At 44.8% G+C, this 22,257-nt stretch overlaps 1 protein-coding gene across 1 annotated transcript; it reads left to right on the forward strand.

The window, feature by feature from the left end:
- The first annotated feature begins 215 nt into the window (after positions 1 to 215).
- On the forward strand, positions 216 to 22,064 carry C8H2orf80 (chromosome 8 C2orf80 homolog). The gene is made up of 8 exons (XM_038341059.2): positions 216 to 256; positions 1,720 to 1,801; positions 3,680 to 3,762; positions 5,977 to 6,064; positions 6,468 to 6,539; positions 20,772 to 20,859; positions 21,145 to 21,262; positions 21,974 to 22,064. The coding sequence occupies exons 1-8, from the start codon at positions 216 to 218 to the stop codon at positions 22,062 to 22,064; spliced, it is 663 nt and encodes a 220-aa protein (XP_038196987.2).
- Positions 22,065 to 22,257: the final 193 nt, after the last annotated feature.

Here is a 22,257-nt window from a genome sequence, read left to right on the forward strand (position 1 = left end):
TCTGAGTTGGAACTTGCTGGATGGGAGTTCTGAATTCTGGATGCTCTTGGATCCCTTCCACAGCCTCGGACTCCATGACTGGTATTTGCAGCAACAGCGTTCCTAATTCATATTCTCTCTGATTTGCTGCTGTAGTTTCTAAGCTTGCAGAAACTGCTCTTCCTCAAGGCTATCAAGTGGAGCACAAGCTATCCGCTCAGTCCCAGCCTTCTGCCATGGAAAAGAGGCATGTAAAGCAGGCGGTGAAGAGGCTGCTGTGAGTATCGCGGAGATAGAAGGCCTGGATACTGGCGGGTGCACAGAAAGCTAAGGAGGGATCTCGCTGCTCTGCAGGAGAAAGCCAGCAGCCACTCTGGTCTCTGTCTCTGCCATGAAGGCATATGCGGTTCAGGGCAGGATGCAGAATCTCTTGGGCAAATGCTTCTACAGCAGCATGCATGTGCAGGCTCCCCCACAGCCTGAGGGACAGTATGCACCACCGAAAGGGGCAGCACTTAGTGGCAAAAGATACAGATGCCTAGATGTGCCCTGGGGCCCAGCATTTAAACCAGAGCCTCTGCCACTTCTATTGCCATGCTTAACAACTTGATTTCTAAACTTTCTTGGCTAATAAAAAAAAGATCAAGTTTCCCACAGATTTCCCCCATCCCATTCAGTTTTTCTTTAACCTGGTATTTCAAAACTGTTGGTGAAAAATCACTGCTCATACAACAAGAAGAGGACATATTTTATTTTGTATGTATTGTTCCCACAATCCTAGGATTTTTTTCTCATCAAAGACCATATAATAGATTTCATCAAATGTCCTTTGTCTGCTTATAAAATGACTGTCTTCTACTAAATCTTTAAGAAATGCCAGATAAACATGTATGGAATTCACTCATGTTTACATATTGCGTTTGGAGCCATTATAACAAAAAAACACAAACAGTAGTTAAGCATGGTGACTCTGGCAGGTGTAGAGGCACACACCTTCAATCCCAGCACCATGGGAGGCAGAGGCAGCTCAATCTCTGTGAGTTCAAGGCTGGTTTGGTCTACAGAGTTTCAGGACAGCCATGACTGTATAGAGACCCTGTCTCAAACAGAGGATAGATAGATAGATAGATAGATGGATGGATGGATGGATGGATGGATGGATGGATGGACGGACGGACAGACAGACAGACAGACAGGCAGGCAGACAGACAGATAGATAGATAATTTCCTTGCTGACCATGCTAACTCCAGGTATAATGTCAAATGCTGATGTGTTCTGTGGGAAATATTACAGAAATATATTCTGTTATGTTATAGCCTCCTCTTCTTAGAGTATAAACACCCATAGGAGCTGCATCTGCTTCTGTCTCTTGCTTGGATTAAAGGCATGGACTATAATGCCCAGCAGGAAATCTTTTATTTTATACAGGGAGCTTAGCCCTCCTCTTACAAAAAAAAATCTTTTCTATGTGTTGACATTTTACATCCTTCCTGCTTTCCAATGATGACTTTAATATTAAGATAAATGTGATTTAAGTTCATTATCATTAGATGTTTTAAACCTGAAGCCTTTGGAGATCACTCTCCAAGCCAATATTGAATGTTACAGCTTCTAGACCATCAATGACTTCTGTTGCATTTTTATTGGGGTGGGGGGGAGGGACTGGGAAGAATGTCTCTTTCTGAAGACAGAACCCTGTATCATTCCCCAAAGCTCAATGCTGCTCTCTTGCTTTTAAGGGGAGAGTATATTGGCATCAGACTTCGGGAAAATGAATTTGATCCAAAAGGAAGAGGCCAACTCACCTTTCTAGATGAGATGGTAAAGAATGTCCTGCTGGTGCAACTCCATTGCGTTCTGTAGGTAATAAGGGGCCAGAACAGGGATCAAATGCCTGTGTAACTTATAACACATGCACATGCACAGACATGCGCAAGCATGCATGCATGCATGCAAACAAACACACACACGCATGCATGCACATGCACGGATGGGCGCAAGCATGTGCACACGCGTGCACACGCGCGCTCACACACACGCACATACATGCACAGACGTGTGCAAACATGCACAAGCACATGCACACACACACGCACGCACGCGCACACACACACATGCACACGCGCACACGCGCACGCACACCACATAGGCACCCGGTCCTCTTCCCTATGCTTTCCTCACCCTAAGTTGTCCCTATCATCATCTTAACCCACCAAATAGAAAGCAAAAAGAGAATATGAAAATAAACCTAGGCGGGAAAAGGTTTAAAGCCAAATGACTACAAGATAAAGTGTTGACTCACTGTGTTAAAGACCTTGCCAGAACTAGCAATAGGGTAGTTCTCAATTCTAATCACTTACTATCGTTTGCATAAGCGCAGTAAGGCAAAGTGATCCATGACCCTAGAATCCTTTTCGTTCTTCTTACTGAGTTCAGGCTCATGTTACGTTCTGCTGGATTGTCACACAGAAATTAGAGAAGAAACTACAGAGAAATTCAATCCAAACGAAATCAGTAAACTCAATTTACCCCCCCCCCCACACACACACCCATGACTTAGCCTTGCGCTGAGAGGGATGAGTCTCTTTCCCTCAGTTTCCCTCTGTGTAAAGCCAGGGTTTGTAGTTAAGCCTGCCGCTTTGTGTGCACACCACGCAGGACATTAAACAGATCAGAGCAGTGCTTCTCAAACTTTAATGAGGTTTTACTAAGGAGCTGGTTTGATTCTGGAGGTCAGGGTAGGGCTAAGTGCTTGTATTTCTAATGAACACGACCAGCGTAACTGGTCCAAGCATCAAGCTCCTGATGAAGTGTCACCAAGTGACCATGGTCCAAACCCCTTATTTATTATTTAGGTTGACATTTTACTTAAGTCAGGTCCCTGGAGGGCATCATTACATTATTTAGAAATGTTTAGAACCTTAACCAATCCCCGACCAGCCTTCGCCTTCCTGGCTATGGTGATGGAAAGGAAGTGTTGGTAGTGAGCGGTAAACAGAGCTGACAGTCGACCTGCAGGAAGGTCCCCGCTGTGATGAGAGTCAACCCAAAGATTGACCTTCAGTTCTGTACCAGGTGTGAGGCTCTCCACCTACCTCTCAGTCAGGTCTCTCTGGCCCATTGCTCACGCCGTGCCCCCCTGGAATGAACTTCTCCGTCTGTATAAACCCCCTTTCCAAGGCTCTAGCCCTGAGGCTGCCTCCTCAGTGAAGTCAGCCAGGATTGTTTCTGTCTCCTCAGCTGGGCGCCACAGTGCCTCCCTCCAGGGTCCCACACCTCTTCTGTCCCCTGGAGTACAGTCTGACACCAAAGAGGACCAGAAAATATTCTCCACGGCCTTCTTTCTCCACTCTCTCCTTTCGCCTTTTTAAGCCACAGAAGAGGGAGGCCCAGCACTTGTCAGTGCCTCACCCAGGAATATTCCAGAGCCCTTGGCAAGCCCGGTGCGAGGCCACATTCCCCAACTGCCAGTTGAGGTTTTCCCTTTTCTGGATGACACACAGCATGTAACTGCTTATTGGCAGATGAAGTAAATGTCTGGGTCCTAGAATATCCCTAACTGAGCGTGAGGCTGTTAATAAATAAGGATCTTCCCTAAGTCGACCATTGACAGAGGATGGGGCTTAGTGAGGCCATTGTCCAGGGAAGATTGTCCAAAATCTGAACCCACACCCTCCGCTCTCTATTTCCTGCTTCCAGGCCCACTATGACCTGGCCGTCAGTGTTGCTTGTCAATGGGTAGATCCCTCAGAAGATTTAACTTGGCTCCAGTGGGAGAAAGTGTAAGTTGAAATACATTGGCTGTTTTTCTTTTTAATCTATCTGTTTATTTAGTGTGGTTGAGGAGGTAGGCATGCACACACATTCCTGTGCATGGATGTGGGTGTATGCAGAAGTCAGAGGTCAATGTCAGTGTCTTTCTCAGTCTCTCTTCATCTTAGTTTTTGAAGTAGCATCCGTCTCCCACTGAATCTGCACCTCACCCCGGAAGGCCTAGCTAGCCAGCAAGCTCCAGAGAGCGCCTGTCCCCATCTCCACGCCCCCAGTATTAGGACTGCAGGCTGTGTCACCATGCTCCGGTTTTTACATGAATGATGAGGGAAGGCTCCAAACTCAGGACCCATGCTTGCGCAAGACAAGCTCTTTACCTACTGAGCCGTCTCCCCAGCCTTTGCGGTCTTCCCTTTCACAACGTGATGGAGGATGGTCCAGCCCTACCCGGTGTCTTCTTAGGAGGCTCTTTGAAGTAGAAACACAGGGCAAACTTCTCCTCCAGCCAGAAACCTGAAGACACGCTCCATGGGCAGTTTGAGGACATTGTAGATGTGCTCACCTAGTTTGTATTTCTAATCATTGGTTTCCGTGAAGTCTAAAAAAAATCTTGCATGGGAAGCTTTCTCTGAGAAGCATGACTTCACTGTATTATGTATGAGACGCATGACTTCACTGTATTACCTGTGAGAAGTGTGACTTCATTGTATTACCTATGAGAAGTGTGACTTCACTGTATCACCTGTGAGAAGCGTGACTTCATTGTATTACCTATGAGAAGTACGACTTCACTGTATTACCTATGAGAAGCGTGATTTCACTGTATTATATATGAGCTATTAGTCTCAATGGTTACTTCTGTAGGTAGAACCTGAAATTGCTTCCCAAGGACCATCTTACACAGTTTCTGGAGCATGGAAGCATCTAAGTACTTGAGTCTATGTGATCAATTCCTCCCCAAGCTCATCAGCCTTTTCCTTCAAGTGTAGTGACTCAGCACACACATTCAACTGGTCAGAACAGGGAACTAAGGGGCTGTGATCAGATAGCTCTTTCCAAAGTCCAGAGACCAGTTCTATTCAGTGGTCGGGGCTCAAGGTCACTGAACTGACTGTAATAAGCAGAAAATGCAGTTTGAACAACTTTAACGGAGGAGCAAGGAGGAGATGAGAAATCAAGAGGAGAGAAGGTCGGGGAGGCAAGTTTGATTGCCGGTATATCTTCCAAGTTTGTGAACTGGACTGTTAGGCACAGTAATTCAAATCCAGGGGCAAAGGATTTGCCAATAAATTGACTATCGGGGTTCAATAACTGGGCCTCACATGATGGAAAGAGAGCAAATTCCCTCAAATTGTCTTGTCTTCTAAGCTCTCTCTCTCCTCTCTCCCTCCCTCTCTCTGTCACGCACACACACACACACACACACACACACAGTGCATTTTTTTTAAACCTCACCTGATGCTACCAGATCCTACCTCCAGTTTCTTTTCCTGGGTGGACACTATTCACGTCATCTCAGTTCAGAACAAGGTTCAGTTCAAACCAGGATAGATTTAAACAAACAACAAGCAGACGTGGCATGTGTCTCAGTGTCTCTGTTTCCTGATTTGTCTACACATAGAACACAGTGGCCAGACCCGTTCCCAGAATCTATGGGTATCCCAGCCTCCCTAAAAGTAAGCTTACAGTAAAGTAAGGCAGGTTTCCCCAAGTAGACGATGAGAAGCAGAGTGGATTCCTGCTAGCCCATGGGGCCAGTCAGCATTTGTGACCGCTTTAGTAAAAACGGACAAAAACGAAAAACTCATCACTTTGTTGGGAGATCAACAGAAAATCAATCATATTAATCCTACTTTAAAAGTGGATAATCCACAACCATGGCTGGTTACTTATGGATTAGTATCACCTTGGCAGGTATTAAAAAGAACAATAGGAGCCTGGAAGACAGATGGGTCAGTCAGCCTTACTGTGCGATTTGATCCCCAGCACCCACATAAAATGCCGGGCATGGTGGCATAACGTTATAATCACAGCACTAAAGAGGCAAGGGTGTGGATTCCTGGTGTTTGCTGGCAGCCTCGCCTACATGGTGAGCCCAGGTCCGGTGAGAGACCCTGACTCAGAAACCAAGGTGGATGGCTCCAGGGAAATGACACCCGAAGCTGACCTCGGTCCTCCATACGCACATGCACACCCCAACCTTCTCTATCCATATTTCCCCCTAGGAAAGCGCCACTTCGCGGCAGATCCACGTATCCAAACCGGAGAGAGCGCGAAGCGGTGATCTTGTCATCTTTCGCGGGAGTCTTACTGGTGAGGAGAAGAGCACTCTGTGTCCGGCTTTTTTCTTCGTTGTTATTTTCATTTTCAGGACAGGGTTTCTCTGTGTAGCCCTGGCTGTCCTAGAACTCACTCTGTAGCCCAGGCTGGCCTTGAACTCACAGAAATCCACCTGCCTCTGCCTCCCAAGTGCTGGAATCAAAGGCGTGTGCCGCCACACTCAGCTTCATTTCATGATTTCTAAGCTCATTCTGGTACAAGAAAAAAAAATGAGAGATATTAATGTCTAGAAAACTTGTTTACACAATAATCTAGGAGTTATTACCGAGTTGCTGTGCTGCCTTATACTGTACTAGACCCATTGTAATTGTAGTAATTTTGGTTTTTTAATAAAGAAAAAGCCACAATATGACAACACACTGTTTTTGTTTCACAGAACAGTATCCCAATTGAGGAAGTCCTGAAAATTTACGGGGCCTATTCTTCTACTGAACCTGATTCTACAAAGGTATGGGTGATACGGGATTATTGATACCAAGAATATATACATGCGAGGGATTGAACTCAGGGCCTGTTTATGAGTATAAGCTAAACAAGCGCTCTACCACAGACATATCCCCAGCCCAATGTTCACAGCTCTTTATGTGTGTGCATCTGTGTGTGTGTGTGTGTGTGTCTGTGTGTCTGTGTGTGTGTCTGTGTGTGTGTGTGTATGTGTGTGTGTTGCTGGGGACTCTTCTCAGAGTTTTCTACCTGCTAAGCATCCATTCTGCCATTGAGCTGCATTCCCAGACTTTGAATATACATTCACAATGATATACTTTCAGGCATCAGATAATAACAATTTTATGTCCAAAAGTAAAAACTGAGGTATTGAGATTTCTCAGGAAAAAAGGCTCCTGCAGTCAATTCCAACTCCCTGGTTCAATTCCCAAAAATCTATGTAATGGAAGGAGAGAACGCACTCCTGAAAGCTGCCCTCTGACTGCTGCATGAATGCTTGTGGGACACAACTGTCCACCCCCTTCCCCACTCCAAATAAATAATTGTATTGTTTTTGTTTTTTGAGCTGTTTCACTGTGTAACCCTGGCTGTCCTGGAACTGGCTCTGTAGACCAGGATGGCCTCAAACTCAGAGATCTGCCTGCCTCCTGAGTGCTGGGATTAAAAGTGAGTGCCGCCACCACCTGGCAATAATTCTATTTTTAATAAAGGTAAAAACCAGATACATCCCTATCTTGAGCTACATGTGCTTGTAAAATGCTCCCTTTTAAGTGAAGTGGTACTAGTGTGCTTTGTGGAGGGCTGAGGAGCCGCACATGGTAACCTGGTGGGCTCTGTGGAGGGCTGAGGAGCTGCACATGGTAACCTGGTGAGCCCTGTGGTTGGCTGAGTCTGGCAGCAGAGAGGCACTGGGCTAGGGGTCCAGAGCCCATCATTTTTGCACACTGTAACTTCTCATTTGTGCTTTCAGTAACGCGGACCTAGAAAGTCACACCTTGCCATTTGTTTGACGTATTCTACCTCCAGAATGAGGACCAGATCCATAAGGATTATGCTCAAGAAAAAAAAAAAACATAGCAAATGGTGGCCCCTGCCCCTTTCTCATTGACGCCTTGGGCATCCCCGGCAGGACGCCCAGTGCAAGGCTCTCTTTCTCCCTCTTCAGAGCCCTCAAGGTGCCCCTTTCCTTCCTTGGGCCTCTACATTTTATCCTTTTATCTTAAAAAGTGTTCTGTTGCCAGCTGTGGGGGCACACACCTGTAATCTCAGCACTTAGGTGATGGAGGCGGGAGAATCAGGAGTTTAAGGTCATCCTTGACAACATAGGTAATTCAGGCCAACCTGGACTACCTGAGATCCTATATTTGAAAAACAAAAGTATCCTGAATGATTTTCAAGCCAGTTCTGTTCTCACAGTTTATAAATATGTGAAGACTCAACGAGAGTTAAAATACTAGCTACGATCCCTGTGCCGCCGGAAATTTCTTTGGGGAGGGGGAGGAGGGGCTGAGCCAGCATGCTCACCCCCTGATCTTATTTCTGCTCATTGTCTCTTGTTTCATTGTCCCAAATGTTTCATTCGGACGTGGGAGGGAGTCGAGCATAGACCAGGGCTAGGAACACAGCCGCAGGAGAGTTGCCCACCCTAGGAACACAGCCGCAGGACAGTTGCCAGCCCTGTGTCCTCACCTGTAGATGACAGAATGTCAACAGTGGGTCACAAACACTTGTACCCACAACCCACAGTGTGTAAGCAGTGGGTCACAACCACAAGGCAGGTTGAAGGATTCAGAAGGAGGTCAAGGCAGGGCCAGGCTCACTGACACAGGGCAGTTATTTATCCCCTGTTCTTGTACCTGCAGATTATACTGTACAAGCAATGGTTCACAGAAGTTCAAATGCCTACCTCATCCACCTCCACAGCCAAGTATTAACCGAGTCCTGAGGTTTTGAAACCTTCTTCTCAGCACCTGCTGAGATCCAAATTCCCCCAGTCCTTGCAGAAATCACAGCTTTCTCCCTGACCACAAGCATTGCTTATCTGCTTGTTCTTTTGCTCTTTCAAACTGCATGGTTGAATGTCAAGGATGAGCCAGTGAGCAAGTCGGGCAAGGTGTCTTTTTGTGGATGGATTTTCCTTTGGATCTCTAGTTCACATAAATAACACAAAGACTTCTTATTAATTATGAAAGCTCGGCTTACAGCTTATGCTGGTTCCCTAACTAGCTCTTATAACTTAACCATTTATATTAATCTATGTTCTATTACGTGGTATTTCCTGTCTTCCATCTTGAACCTCCTGTTTCTTCGCATCCTCTGGCATCTCCTCTGCGCCTAGATCCTCCTCTTCCTCTCTCTGCTCCTAAGTCCCTCCTATCTCTCCTGCCTAGCTATTGGCCATTCAGCTTTTTATTACATCGATCACAGCAAACACAACTTCACACAGAGTACAAATATCCCACAACACCTTTTTTTTAAAAAATATAAATCTCATATTCTGTACTGAGGCTTATTTTGACAGGTGCTCACAAGGGACTGGGCAGCTTTTTAAGTCGAAGAAAGCCCAGCCACACACACCACACTGCTCAGTTCCCAGAAGCATTCTTTCTGTGGCCCTGTCTTCTCTCTCCCTCACCAAAATACGTCCCAAGCCAAAATATGCTCACTGGGTTTCACTTATGATTTTCTGCCCTTCATCTTCTGGCTTTGAGGAGGTGGTCAGTTACACTGGTTGACTGATTAGGTCTCAGTTCCTATGCTTCATTCTGAAGGGGACGAGGCTGTAACCTTCTGGTTTGGTGGGGTTATCGGTCATGGTTTGCAAATGTCCATATCTGAGCACAGGAGGCCGTGCTGCTAACATGTGGGCATGTCTGCCCGGGCACTCAGTCCGTCATGGAAGACGTGTTCACTGGCACGTAGTCTTTATCCTCACCATCAGACCAACAGTGAGAAGTGGGGATGTGTCTGGTCTACAAAGTGACCCGCTTGGAAGAGACTTGGGTCATACTGCACCAGGGATTTTCCTCAGGAACTTGTGCTGCCTTGTGGCCATGAGCTGCGATCATCTATTGATTCACATATGAGAGGAATTTACCTGCTGCTCAACTGTAGGACTGCCTGGGTTTCAGTTGCAGCTCCACCAAATTCAATGATCATTTCCAATATCTATAAACCTCCGTTCGTAAAATCAAGGCTAGAAGGTAGGGTTGTTGTGGCCATTAAGCAAATCAGTCCAATGAAGCCTTAGTGTTTAATACATGAAAACCTCAAAATAATAGCTAGAATCAAGGTTCTGGAACTCAAGACTGGGCAACTGAATTACTCTATGTTCTTATACATCAGTTTCATTTATTTATTTTTTTCTTTTTTTGTTCTTCAAGACAGGATTTCTCTGTGTAGCCCTGGTTGTCCTGGAAATCACTCTATAGACCAGTCTGGACTGGAACTCAGAGATCCACCTGCCTCTGCCTCCCAAGAACCAACTGCTGGGATTAAAGGCGTGAGCTACCACACTCAGCTTATTTTTCTCTTTTTTGAGACAAAGTCTTGTGATGTAGTCCAGGCTAGCCTTGATCTCTTTGTATAGCCAAACTGGCCCCTGAACTTGAAGCAATCCTCATCTCAGTATCCCGAGCCCTGAGATACGCCACCAAGCCTAGCTTTGTGTCAGGATTTCTTAACCTCTTGAGCCAGACAATTCTGTGTTGCATGTGTTGGAAGCTGGAACTGGGAACTGCCAAGTGCAGTGAAGTGTTTAGTACGATGCCTGGCCACCAGCTAGCAGAGGCAAGAAACCTCTCTCTATTTGTGACAGTTACAAATGCTTCCTGCCTGCCAAATGTGTCCTGGGAACAAAAATCACTTCTCATTGAGACTCACTGCTCTATGTATCCAAACATTAACCAGCTAATCAAATGTGTATATTATTATCACAATGCAAACTTGGCCTGTTTGAGGTATCCAGTTCCCCAAATGATTGTGGTTTGCGAAAGCAACGCTAGCAGCCCCTCCCCATCCCTGCCAGGAGCTCCTACCAACAGAATCGCAGGCTCCGCTCCACCTAAAGGACCTTTCTGCAACCTGGATGGGGAACCAGGAGGATCTCTCAGCGTATGCTCAATGTAGCATTTCAAAAGTTAAACTGTAGGACTTTCTTAAAACAGTCTTTGGGGGTTTAACATAACTTCAAAAGTAATGGTTTTAATTAGGAGTCAGAGTGGTTTAAAAGCAATAGATGTTGTCAAAGGTTCTTTAATTACTACTTACAGTGGAGTGACCTTTGACTCATTTGGATAAAATGTCTCCTAAGCAACAGCTGAAACAGTTTCTAAGCCAGAGTTTAAAACTCGGGGGGAAAACAAATCAGATTAGGATGAATTTCCGGCAACTAGAAAGGACCTGTGGCAACTGTGTGCAGCCTAGAGCCGTTTTCTGGGGCTCTCTGCTGCCCCCTGGTGATAGAAAGGCGGCACAGGCAGGTACTGTTCACTGTCAGCCACAGGTGTCCGACAGATGGTCATTTTTTGTTAATAAGGTATTTGGTTTTCTGTTTGTTTTGTTTCGTTTTTCTGATGAGGAGTCTGGACCCAGAGAAGGTTCAATTCAAGGCTTTACATAAGTGTGAGGTATTTACAACTGTTTTCAAATAAATTTAAAATGCCCAACTTGATTTAAATTGAAGAAAAATCATAAATAAATCAAGTCTCATTTGATGGAAGAGAAGGGAACAAAAGAAAGGAAGGCAAAGAGAATAAAAGTGTGTGGAGGAGAGAAGGGCTCTTAATAAAGAACCTCAGGTCCTCAGCTTTTCCTCTGCCTTCCCCAAACTCACCCCATCCTAAGCAACACTCAAACATCAAGACTCCCGGGCAAGGCAGACTGGGCCCAGACCTGGATCCATCCCTTTCTAGCTGTGGGCCTCCCATAAGTTGTCTTCCCCTGGTTTCGCGTTTCCTATGTGTAAGTAGGCCTGCGGTTACTCCCCAACACACCAGACTGTGGTGAGGGTTAAGTGGGACCACACCTATCGGTTAAATGACTGATGGGAGCCTTCCGCAGGACTGCCATTACTGCAAACCCCACCCTGCCGGGGACACCAGCCTCTTCCCTGCCAGTACCAGGAGCCTCTACCTCTCACATTTACTTCATGTGCTTTCTCTTCTTGAAGGATTTTCCCCAGATTAATTTGTACAGACATGAAGATGAGGGCCTTGCTGGAGACAGAAGAACCTACAGTTTCTTTTCTTTTCTTCTTCTTCTTCTTCTTCTTCTTCTTCTTCTTCTTCTTCTTCTTCTTCTTCTTCTTCTTCTTCTTTTTCTTCCTCTTTCTCTCTCTCTCTCTCTCTCTCTCTCTCTCTCTCTCTCTCTCTCTCTTTCTTTTTGGTTTTTCAAGACAGAGTTTCTCTGTGTAATCACTTTGGTTGTCCTGTAACTAGCTCTGTAGACCAGTCTGGCCTCAAACTCACAGAGGTCTGCCTGTGAACCTATACTTTCAACAAAAGCTGAATATTTTTTTGGGGGGGGGGGAGTGTTTCAAGACAGGGTTTGTCTGTGTAACAGCCATGGCTGTTCTGGAACTAGCTCTTGTAGATCAGGCTGGCTTCAGACCACAGAGATCTGCCTGCCTCTGCCTCCCGAGTGCTGGGATTAAAGGCGTGCGCCACCACTGCCCAGCAAAAACTGGATTTTAACACATTGGAGTAATCATTAATCAAAACTATGCCTTTGATATTAGTTATGTCCACCTAGACTCTAGGTCCTAGAGGGTGATAATTAATATCACCAATATTAATTATGTCCTAATTAACAGTATATATAGTTAAAGTATAAAGACTAATCAAACAAGCCACCGAGTGCACGAGATGGTGTCCGGGGCTTACCAGTCTCACCTGCCACTCTTGCTCTCACCGCATATACAACTTCATGTATTTGCCATTTTACCTCACACAGTGATGGGTTTTGTTCATGCTTCGCAGTGCTGAGGTTGAAGACAGGACCTTGTGCCTCCTCCTCCCGCTAGACAAGCACACTATCTCTGAGCTACATCTTGAGCCTTTGTGTGTGTGTGCGTATCTGCACCTGTGTTTGGAGGCCCAGGGTTGACATCATTTGCCCTCTTCAATCACAGAACATCTTTGATTTGCATGTTTATATGCGTGTGCAGGGTGCATTATGTGTATATGCATATTTACATGTGTGTGCATGCCCAAGCATGCAACTGCATACGGAAGCCAGAGGCTGGAGCCAGGCCCTTTATCTCTCCTCTTTGTTTATTGAGATACGGTATCTTGCAGCATAAGAGGAAGTTGTCTCCTCTATTGTCGAGCAGGTTCTGCTGAGCAGCCGAGTTCCTGGACCGTGTGTGCCTAGGAAGCTGCTAAGCCAAGGAATATGGGCTTCTCAACACTCCCGTGAAGTCAGTTGTTTTCCAAAGTGATTACACTGTTCTACATACTGTGTTACAGTGTATGCTATCTACACTAATGTTTTCGAAACAGAGCGAATGTGTAAATTAGTAGTTCGCCATACACTTTGTTGGGGGGCGGGTATGGATTTGTTTGCTTGTTTGAGAGTGAATCTTACAGCACAGGCTAACATCAAACTCACTATGTAGGAAAGGATGGCTTTGAACTTGTCATTCCCCTGCCTCCATCACCTGTGGCTATAATTCATGTTCTGATCACTAATCAGCAACTATATATTTCCTCTTTGGGAAAGCATGTATTAAAGTCACTTGTCCATCTTTCTGATGAATTGTCCTGTCTCTTTCTGTTTTTCTGCCTCTCCCTCCCCCCAAGATGAGTCATTGTTTTAAAAAACTACTATATATGGGATCGCATCAGTCGAGGCATAGGCTTTCCCAGTAATTTGTAAATTTTTTCATCAAAGTTAAAATGTTCTGAAATATATTTCTGCAATAACCCAGCCACATTTTCAGAATCCCCTGGACAGCACAAATAATAAAAACCCAGTGACAGATATTAGGGTTCAACCTGAAGATCAGAAAAGCAAAGCAGCCAACCAAAACTTCTACCTCAGATAGAAATGGCGATCCTGCCTCCAGGAATCTCAGAATGAAACTGAGCTGAGACCTGTGTTCTCCTGTCTTATAGTCCTCTCTAGTGCTGGGTTTAAATGTGTGCACCACTACCGCCAGGCTTCCATGGTGAACTGGCTTAAAGTTGTGTGTCACCTCTGCCTGGTCTGTATGGCTGACCAGAGTGGCTGTTTTACTTTCTAATCTTCAGGCAAGCTTTATTTATTAAAATACAAATGAAATATCACTACACCCTGGATATGCATGAACTATTTTTCCAGACAAGATACCTGGTTTCATCTTTGGTAAACCTGATAGCTTTAAGATTCTATCCAATTGTTTTGACACCAAGGGTCAGAGTCCTCCCTGCTTCAGCCTGATGAGGTCATAACAATGTTTTAATTTATTTATTTAAAGTATATTTATATCATTTCACCTCTCCTCCCCTCATCCTCCTCCCCTTTTACTGTTGCCACAGCAATATTTTAATAAATCATTGCTTCAGTTTGCAGAGGTAAAAATATGACCCTAACCCTGTGTCTCCACTCCATGCCTTCTATGGATCAGTCCCCGCATGCCTTAATACACACTCATCTTCCCTCAGCTCCAGAAAGCTTCGGCTGACTGCGCTGTGGCATTTAGCAAGCTCACGGACTAGGATGTAATTCATATAATCCTTTAGCAGAGAGACGATGAGAACAGATTAAGAAAACGTGATTAACTCCAGATTAGGATCCAAGCATCACCATACTTTTATAATAATCCTTCCTATAACCCACACAGAAAGCTAAATGAACGGCTGATGTGAGTCACAGATTATCAGGATTCGGGACACTTTATTCGATAGGTCAGTTGCGACCTCTGCAAATCTCAGCTGCGGCAGGAACACTGGAGCTGATAAATACTTGCTTTTTCGGTTTTGTTTTTATCAAGGACAACACAGAAGCCTATTTCCCTTTCCTTACACCTGACACACAGCAGCCATAATTACCAACACTGACCTAAAGCTTCTTTTCTGATAGTTTTTTGTGCCGTAAGATCATCTTTCTAAACAGGTATTTTAGTTTGTTTCCTGTTGCTCTGATAATGTAACCTGACAATTTAAAAGGAAAGGGTTCATGTGACTCACAGTTTCAGTGTACAGTCCATAACTGTGGGGGTGTCAAGGAAGCAGGAGCTTGGAGCGCTTGCAGGTCACAATACATCCCCAGTCAAGCAGAGAGTAATAAGTGAATGCATGTTTGCTAGTATTTGACTTGCTTCTGCACTGCTACACAATCTGCTGTCTGCTACTAGGGAACAGTGCCACCCACAGTGGGGAGGATTGTTCCGCCTCAATTAATGCAATGAAAGTATTTCCCACTGGACATGCCCATAGGCCAACCCAATCTACACAGTTACTGATTGAGAGTCTCCTTCCAAGTGAGATATTGGCACTCAAAACTAACCATCACAATAGGTTCTGCGCTTCTTGAAGGGAGAGGTCCAAGTTTATGTTTATGCTCAACTCTTTATATCACTAATGTAGTTAAATGTACATAATTTTACATGGACACAAAGCACAAAGGGGGGGCTGGAGAGATGGCTCAGTGGTTAAGAGCACTGCCTGCTCTTCCAAAGGTCCTGAGTTCAATTCCCAGCAACCACATGGTGGCTCACAACCATCTGTAATGGGGTCTGGTGCCCTCTTCTGGCCTGCAGGCACACGCATAGACAGAATATTGTATACATAATAAATAAATAAATATGTTTAAAAAAAACAAAGCACAAAGGGAAGAAAAGTTACTTGTATGTGCATGTGTTATGTGTGTGTACGCATTCATGTGCATGCATGCACACATTTATAAGTGTGCACTGAGTGTGGAAGGCTGAACTAATGTTATATTTTGGCATAGGGGTTCTCATGGAAGCAGGAACCCACCTCTTCAGTTACACTGTCTGGCCAGCAAGCCGCAGGGCTCCTGTTAGCCCCTCCTTCCCTGCACTAAAATTCTAGGCGTGTGCTTCTACACCAGCTTTTTACATGGGCAAAGAGTCTCTAACTCCAGTCTTTGCAGTTGTGTGGCAAGCACTTTACCTCCTAAGCCATCTCCTCAGCCCAAGCTATGCTATTTTTTAAATGTTTATTTATTAATTATGTATACAATATTCTGTCTGTGTGCATGTCTGAAGGCCAGAAGATGACACCAGAACTCTTTACAGATGGTTGTGAGCCACCATATGGTTGCCGGGAATTGAACTCAGGACCTTTGGAAAAACAGGCAATGCTCTTAACCACTGAGCCATCTCTCCAGCCCCCAAGCTCTGCTATTTTTAAACCAAATGTGAGTGACCACAGCTCAGGAGCACAGAGGTTGTCTCAAATACCACGCTTCTGTGTGTAAATGCTGTCATGAGGTTTTTATAGTTATGCTACCAAAGAAAGTTATAAAGAAGGGAGGGGTTTTCCAAATTCGTGGGTAGGAACATGAGGTGGGTGGGTCTCAGCAAAGCCAGGGAATCTCTGTCGTAGGTCTCAGATACTGCTTGATGACATTCTTAGCTTTCAGGTGGGTAGAAGTTAGTGGTTTGTTAGTACATTCTGAAGGTGTTTCGTTGCTGCTGTTCTTTGGATGTGTTTGTATGTTTGGTTGGCTTTGGTTTTCTTGGTCTGATAGCTGCAAAGGCGTTAAGTCAGAGTTGGGCTATGAATGGGTAGCACTAAAGATGAATCAAGATAAAGGGGCTCTGAATCTGTAACATTCCCAGGACGCTACATAGTGATAAAGTTCTAATCAGCCAATCAGCCTTGCAGGTTAACGTGGGTGTGGCTTATTTTACTTGCTTCCTGGATGATGCAACAGGAATTCTATGGATACAGGGAACTATGGCCCACTTGTTACATGCATCGCAATTCCACACGGTCTGTTGCCATCGCAGACTTCATTTCAGTCTTGCTCAGCCCTCTATGTGTTGGTAGACTTCATAGCCTGGCTGTCTAGCATGATTGCTGGAGAGCCTTCCAGCTCACCTCTGCTGCAGAGGAAATGTGTCCTGAGTCTCACAGAGAGCGCAGTTCTGCGCTTCACTGGCTGAAGCCTCCTGCTGTGGCCACATTTAGCTTGAAGGAAGGATTGAGACACAGATTTTTATCTGTACAACAGCATGCCTAACTGTCCCCAAAGGAAAAAAGAAGATGACTCTTGGGAGGGTTCTAGACACTTCTGTCGCATTTTCTAGGCATGAGTTAGTAGACGGCTGCGATGTGATCGCAATCAGGGATTTCTAATTTTACACCTGAAGGCTGAAGGGTGTTCAGCCTTAAAGGCTGTTCTTAGCAGGGTAAGAGTAGGTGACCGCACTTCTGCAGTCAGGAACACTGCTGGCCATGCCTCAACATGGAGATAAGAGGAGGAAACAATGGGACCCGCCTCACCAAACTCCCAGAACTCCAAGGATCCATACGAAGGCAGTGTAGCCATTATTTCCAAACCTGACGAAACCACACACAGAAAAGGAAGTTATATAACCAACCTCTTGTGCATATAAAATCCTCAACAATGAATTATGTTCACTGAGAGAGGACAAAGAGACGTCTTACCATTTATTATCCTTGTGTCTGTATGTATTTGTATGTATATACACATGCATGTTTGTGGTTGCACACGTGTGCAGAGGCTGACGGTCAATGATAGATGTCATCCTTGTCCACTCTCCACGGCTACAGCACTAGTGCTACACGCGTGTTTCATGACGCTTCTAGGTGGGAGCTGGGGTTCCGAACTCGGGCCCTCGTGTGCATATAGTAGGCATTTTGACAACTGAGCTTTTTCCTTCACCTGAGAAATATGTTCTGAGAAAAGCATTTGACAAAAGGAAATGCAGATTTATCCTTGAGAAAAATGGACAGCTTTGGAATTTAGGTGATGATGTGCCCACCTATGCTTATGAACAGTCGTAAGTGTTCCACTGTGGGACAGAAAATTGATGGAGAGGAGGCTGTGTGTGTGTGAGTTTCCTACATAGTCCCCACTATTTTTCCTATAAACTGAAAATTACTGTTCATGTCAAAGGTAACCCAAAAATATTTAAATAGTTAAGATAAAGCTTTTTTTTGGACGGGGTTTCTCTATGTAGCTTTGGAACCTGTCCTGAAACTCATTCTGTAGACAAGGCTGGCCTCAAACTCACAGAGATCCACCTGCTTTTGTCTCCTGAGTGCTGGAACTAAAGGTGTTTGCCACCATCACCTGGCTAAGATAATACTTTTAAGTTCTTTATTTTTTTTATCACAATAAAGTAATACTTATCAAAGTAAGACAATAGAAAATTTCCTTAACCTGTTAAAGTATATTTTAAAATCCATAGCAAAGATTATATTTAATGCAGTGTCTTCCTTGAAGTAAGGAATAAATCAGTGGCTGAAGAGATGGCTCAGCGATTAAACTTCCAGATTTCAATTACCAGCAACCACATGGTGGCTTGTAATGGAATTCGATGCCATCTTCTGGTGTGCAGACAGCCATGCAGACAGAACACTCATGCACATAAATAAAGAAATCTTTGGGACTGGAGAGATGACTCAGAAGTTAAGAGCACTCGCTGCTCTTCCAGAGGACCTGGGTTAAATTCCCAGCCCCACATGGCAGCTCACAACTGTAATTCCAGTTTCAGGATTTCTGACACTCTCATAAGATGTAAACCACCAATGCACATAAAATAAAAAATAATAAGGAAATAGATAAATAGTACTCACTGTCCTCCTTCATATTTAATTTACATTGACAGAAGAAATAATTAAGCAAAAGGTCAGCAGGAATACAGAAAGCTGTCATTCTTTAAAATGCCATAATGGGTACTTTGAAAGCCCGAAAGAATCAGCACACTGTTTATTAATAAGCAGGATTAGCAAAGTTGGCTGGATGCAGGATCAGCGTAAAACCTTAATTCTTTTCTGGAAGCCAGGAGTAAAGAGAAAATGAAGTATGGATAGATGATACTGACTATAAGATGAAAACAGACACTTTAGGGATCTAACGCAATCTGCACAAGGGCTCTACACTGCAAACTTTAGGGATCTAATGCAATCTGCACAAGGGCTCTACACTGCAAACTTTAGGGATCTAACGCAATCTGCACAAGGGCTCTACACTGCAAACTTTAGGGATCTAACAGAATCTGCACAAGGGCTCTACACTGCAAACTGCAAACGCTGCTGATGTTAGAGAAGGCCTGAGTAGAGAGCTACAGCACTCATGAATTAGAGCATGCATGGTTGTGAAAGTCTCAAATCTCCCCATAAAGTAAACCAGAGACTAACTCTCTCCAGACAGCAAGCTAGCAAACTCCTTCCGTTCCCAAACACAGACAGACAGACACACACTCACACACTTCCTTCCTTCCTCCCTCAGCCCATTTCTCTTACTCTTTTCGCATATTGACATGCAGTTATCAAATCAGTAGGAAGCACAAACAGCCAAGAGTAAACAGTCCTAGAAAAGAGGTCAAAGCTGGGATGTAGCTGCCTTGAACTGTGGGACAGCACCAATGGTGTAAGCACTGGGCAAATCACCAGGAACCAAAATGATCATGTAGAGTCTGGCAGCAAAACCACACACCGTCCACATCGGACAAAGGTAACAACGGTGACACAATGTGCGTAGGAAGGAGACGTTGTCAACAAACAGGGCTGGTTCCGCTCTTGTCCTCCCTCTCACACCACGGACTAAAGTCCTTCCTGAAGAACTGGAGATTCCCACGTGAAAGATAAAAATAGAAACGTTAGAGGAGGTGCGGAAGACCGCGCTGTGACGGCGAGGCAGCCATGTCTAAGACCAGTTACATCTGTCCCGCTCTCATTACCATCTCTGCTACTCTTCCCGATGCAGACGGTGCTGGAACTCAGGCACCTCTTAAAATGCTGGGTCAGCTGAGTGTCTGCTGGGATCACCCTTGTACTTCCTCCAGCGGCATCTAGGCTTGGAAAGGATTTTTTCAGAATAAGCAATCTAAGAACAGAGTGTGTGTGCTAAGCTGATTGCGGAGTACACACGTGTCTTTATGATACAGAACATACAAGCAGCAAGTGTCCTGCTGCTAGGCCTTACTGGGATGCAGCTCACCATCAAACTCAACTAGTTTGAGAATGGCACCCATGTTGTTAGCTACTGTGCCCTAACTAAAGCAGCAGTTTTTCTGCTACTGAAGAACTTTGGGGGGAGGGGGCGCCATTATCTGTTAGGCACACTCCAAGGTTCTGAGATTAAATGGCCTCTCTGCATTCATCTTCCCATGTGTTCTTCACAAAGAAGTCAAGATGATTTTATTCTTTGATTTAATTGTGTGTGTGTGTGTGTGTGTGTGTGTGTGTGTGTGTGTATGTGTGTGTGTGTATTTAATGCTGGGAGTGAATCAGGAATCTTTGCATGGTAGACAAGTTTTTTTTTTAAACTGAGCCCCAGATGAATTTAAAATGTAAATTAGGCTCAGTCACACCAGTGCTTTTAAACATTCCAGGGAGGAGTAAGCCTCACTTGGACTAAGGTTTTTAACTGGTTATTTAATACAAAGTAGTCAGTCCTGGATCATATGCACACAAGTCTCACTAAATGGACCCATCGGGGTGTATTGTTATATTTATGCATTTATATACATGTAACAACAATAAATAATAATAATAATAATAATAATAATAATAATAATAATAATAATGCCACCAGTTAGAGACAAACAGGCATGGGAGGAATTGGAGGGAGAAGAGAAATTGGAGGAAGTGATATAATTATATTTTTTATTTAAAAAAGGTTTCTGATAAAGTTAAGAGTGTGTTAAAAAAAACTTCCCAGTAGCATACATAGCAATGCCCAGCCTATACTGTGCATTGGTTTACCGGGGACAGGTTGTCAGGGCAAGTTCCTCACTCAGACAAGGGACACTTGAGCTCCATGGCAAAGGAAAGGCAAGAGTCTAAGGCAGAAAAGTGACTGTTGCCAGCAGAGGGAGCTGTGAGGAATGTCTGGTGCAAAGGGGACATCTGCGTTATGGGAGCCAAGCCAAGGGCAGAGGCTGTAAGTGAAGACCATATTGCCCTCCTTTCGGGCTCCTCATCGACACAGTTCACCAGGACTCGGGGTTGGCGAGACACACCATGTGCTGTAAGTAGCAGGTGCTCCCTACACAAGGCTCACACAGCTGTAAAACAGAGCTGTCTTCTTTCAGGTCTCCCCGGCTCTGTTGCCCCGCCGCTCCTTGCACCCTTTTGCCATGTTGACAGCACCCAGCGCAGCAGAGTGCAACCGCAGACAGAGTAAGTCTGCCCCCTTCTGGCTGTAGAGAAAGTTAACTAGGAGGCGGGCCTGCCAAGTGAGGTCAAATGAACACGGATAGGTTTCTATCTGGTGAGAGTTTTAAAACACAAGGATCCTTCATAACTTGATGTTCCCCTCCCCGACATCACCCTAATCTGGAAAGTTTATTTCTTAGACTTTTGTTGAGGGCGGCAGTGCAGTCCAGAAAGGCAAGATCTAACACAACTGTGGACACGTTCTTCTAAAGTTTTATACTCTGATGTGGTTACTCTCCGTGTCTGCAGGTGTCAAGTTGAGGAGAGCAGCAATGCCAAAAACTGCCTCCAGCGGCTCTACCAAGAAAGCAATGGTTCAGAATGGAAATCCTGGAAAAGATGCTCATATGCACAGCTCGAGAACAAGGTACATCTGAACACGGATGCTGTGGGATGTCGTTGGCTATATCGTGGTGAACGTTGAGTATTTGGAGTTCGAGGTTCTAGATTGATTATTTATCAACTGTATGGTTTTGAACAGGATAAGTAACCATTCTGTACCTTAGGCTCCTCCTTCCAAAAAAATGAGAAGAATAGCAACTCACTGATTAATTGGGATTCTGGATGAATGGTGAGAATGGTACTTCGTACGTAATAAGGCCTAAATAAATATTAGCCATGACTAGCTTTCAACTCTTGAAAATCACTCTTCACAAGCAAAGCAGCTGCTTCTCAGTTTCTTCAGATAGGGTGGCTGATTTTAGTATCTCCCTACAATGTTCCAGATGAGGATTCAGTCACAAAGGAGAACTTCATGGCATCTCCCAACTCCTGCCCTCTCTTTTTTCCACCCACCCAGTTCTCAACTGCTATGTAGAAGAATGTAGAGACTAGTCAGAGGTAGACAGGGCTGGAGGGAAGCAGAAAGATTCTGCTGCAGTGGTCATTGTTGCTATAGTTACCACAGCTCTGGGTTCTCAACCGTAATGTATAAGGCAAAAATAAATTAAACAGAAGTTGGAGAGACCAGTTTGGTCAGTGTTCCTGTCTTAGGCTTTCTGTTGTCATGAAGAGACACCATGACCACGTCAGCACTTATAAAGGAAACATGTAATTGTGGTGGCTCCTTACAATTCAGTGGCTCAGTCTGCTACGGAAGGGGGCCTGGCGGCATGAAGGCAGATGTGGTGCTGGAGCTGAGAGTGCTACACATCTTGGCTCAGAGGTGACAGGAAGTCGACTCTGAGTAAAGCTTGAGAGAAAGACCTCGAAGCCCGCCCTCCCACACACACAGTGACACACTTCCCACAGAAGGTGTGGCCCAGATTAAAGGTTTACCTTCCAGCCTCAAGGTCTGGATTAAAGGTGTGTGTCATCCAGCCTCCTCCAATAAGACCACACTTCCTCCAACAAGGCCACACC

Source organism: Arvicola amphibius, chromosome 8 (assembly GCF_903992535.2).
Source record: "Arvicola amphibius chromosome 8, mArvAmp1.2, whole genome shotgun sequence".
Taxonomy (NCBI): domain Eukaryota; kingdom Metazoa; phylum Chordata; class Mammalia; order Rodentia; family Cricetidae; genus Arvicola; species Arvicola amphibius.

What these genes read in the sequence shown, in the direction of transcription:
- C8H2orf80 (XM_038341059.2), top strand. Translation starts at nt 216, where the DNA reads ATGGAAAAGAGGCATGTAAAGCAGGCGGTGAAGAGGCTGCT. An exon ending in CTTTCGCGGGAGTCTTACTG is followed by an intron (nt 6,065 to 6,467) that starts GTGAGGAGAAGA and finishes TTTGTTTCACAG; the next exon opens with AACAGTATCCCAATTGAGGA. An exon ending in CTGAACCTGATTCTACAAAG is followed by an intron (nt 6,540 to 20,771) that starts GTATGGGTGATA and finishes GTCTTCTTTCAG; the next exon opens with GTCTCCCCGGCTCTGTTGCC.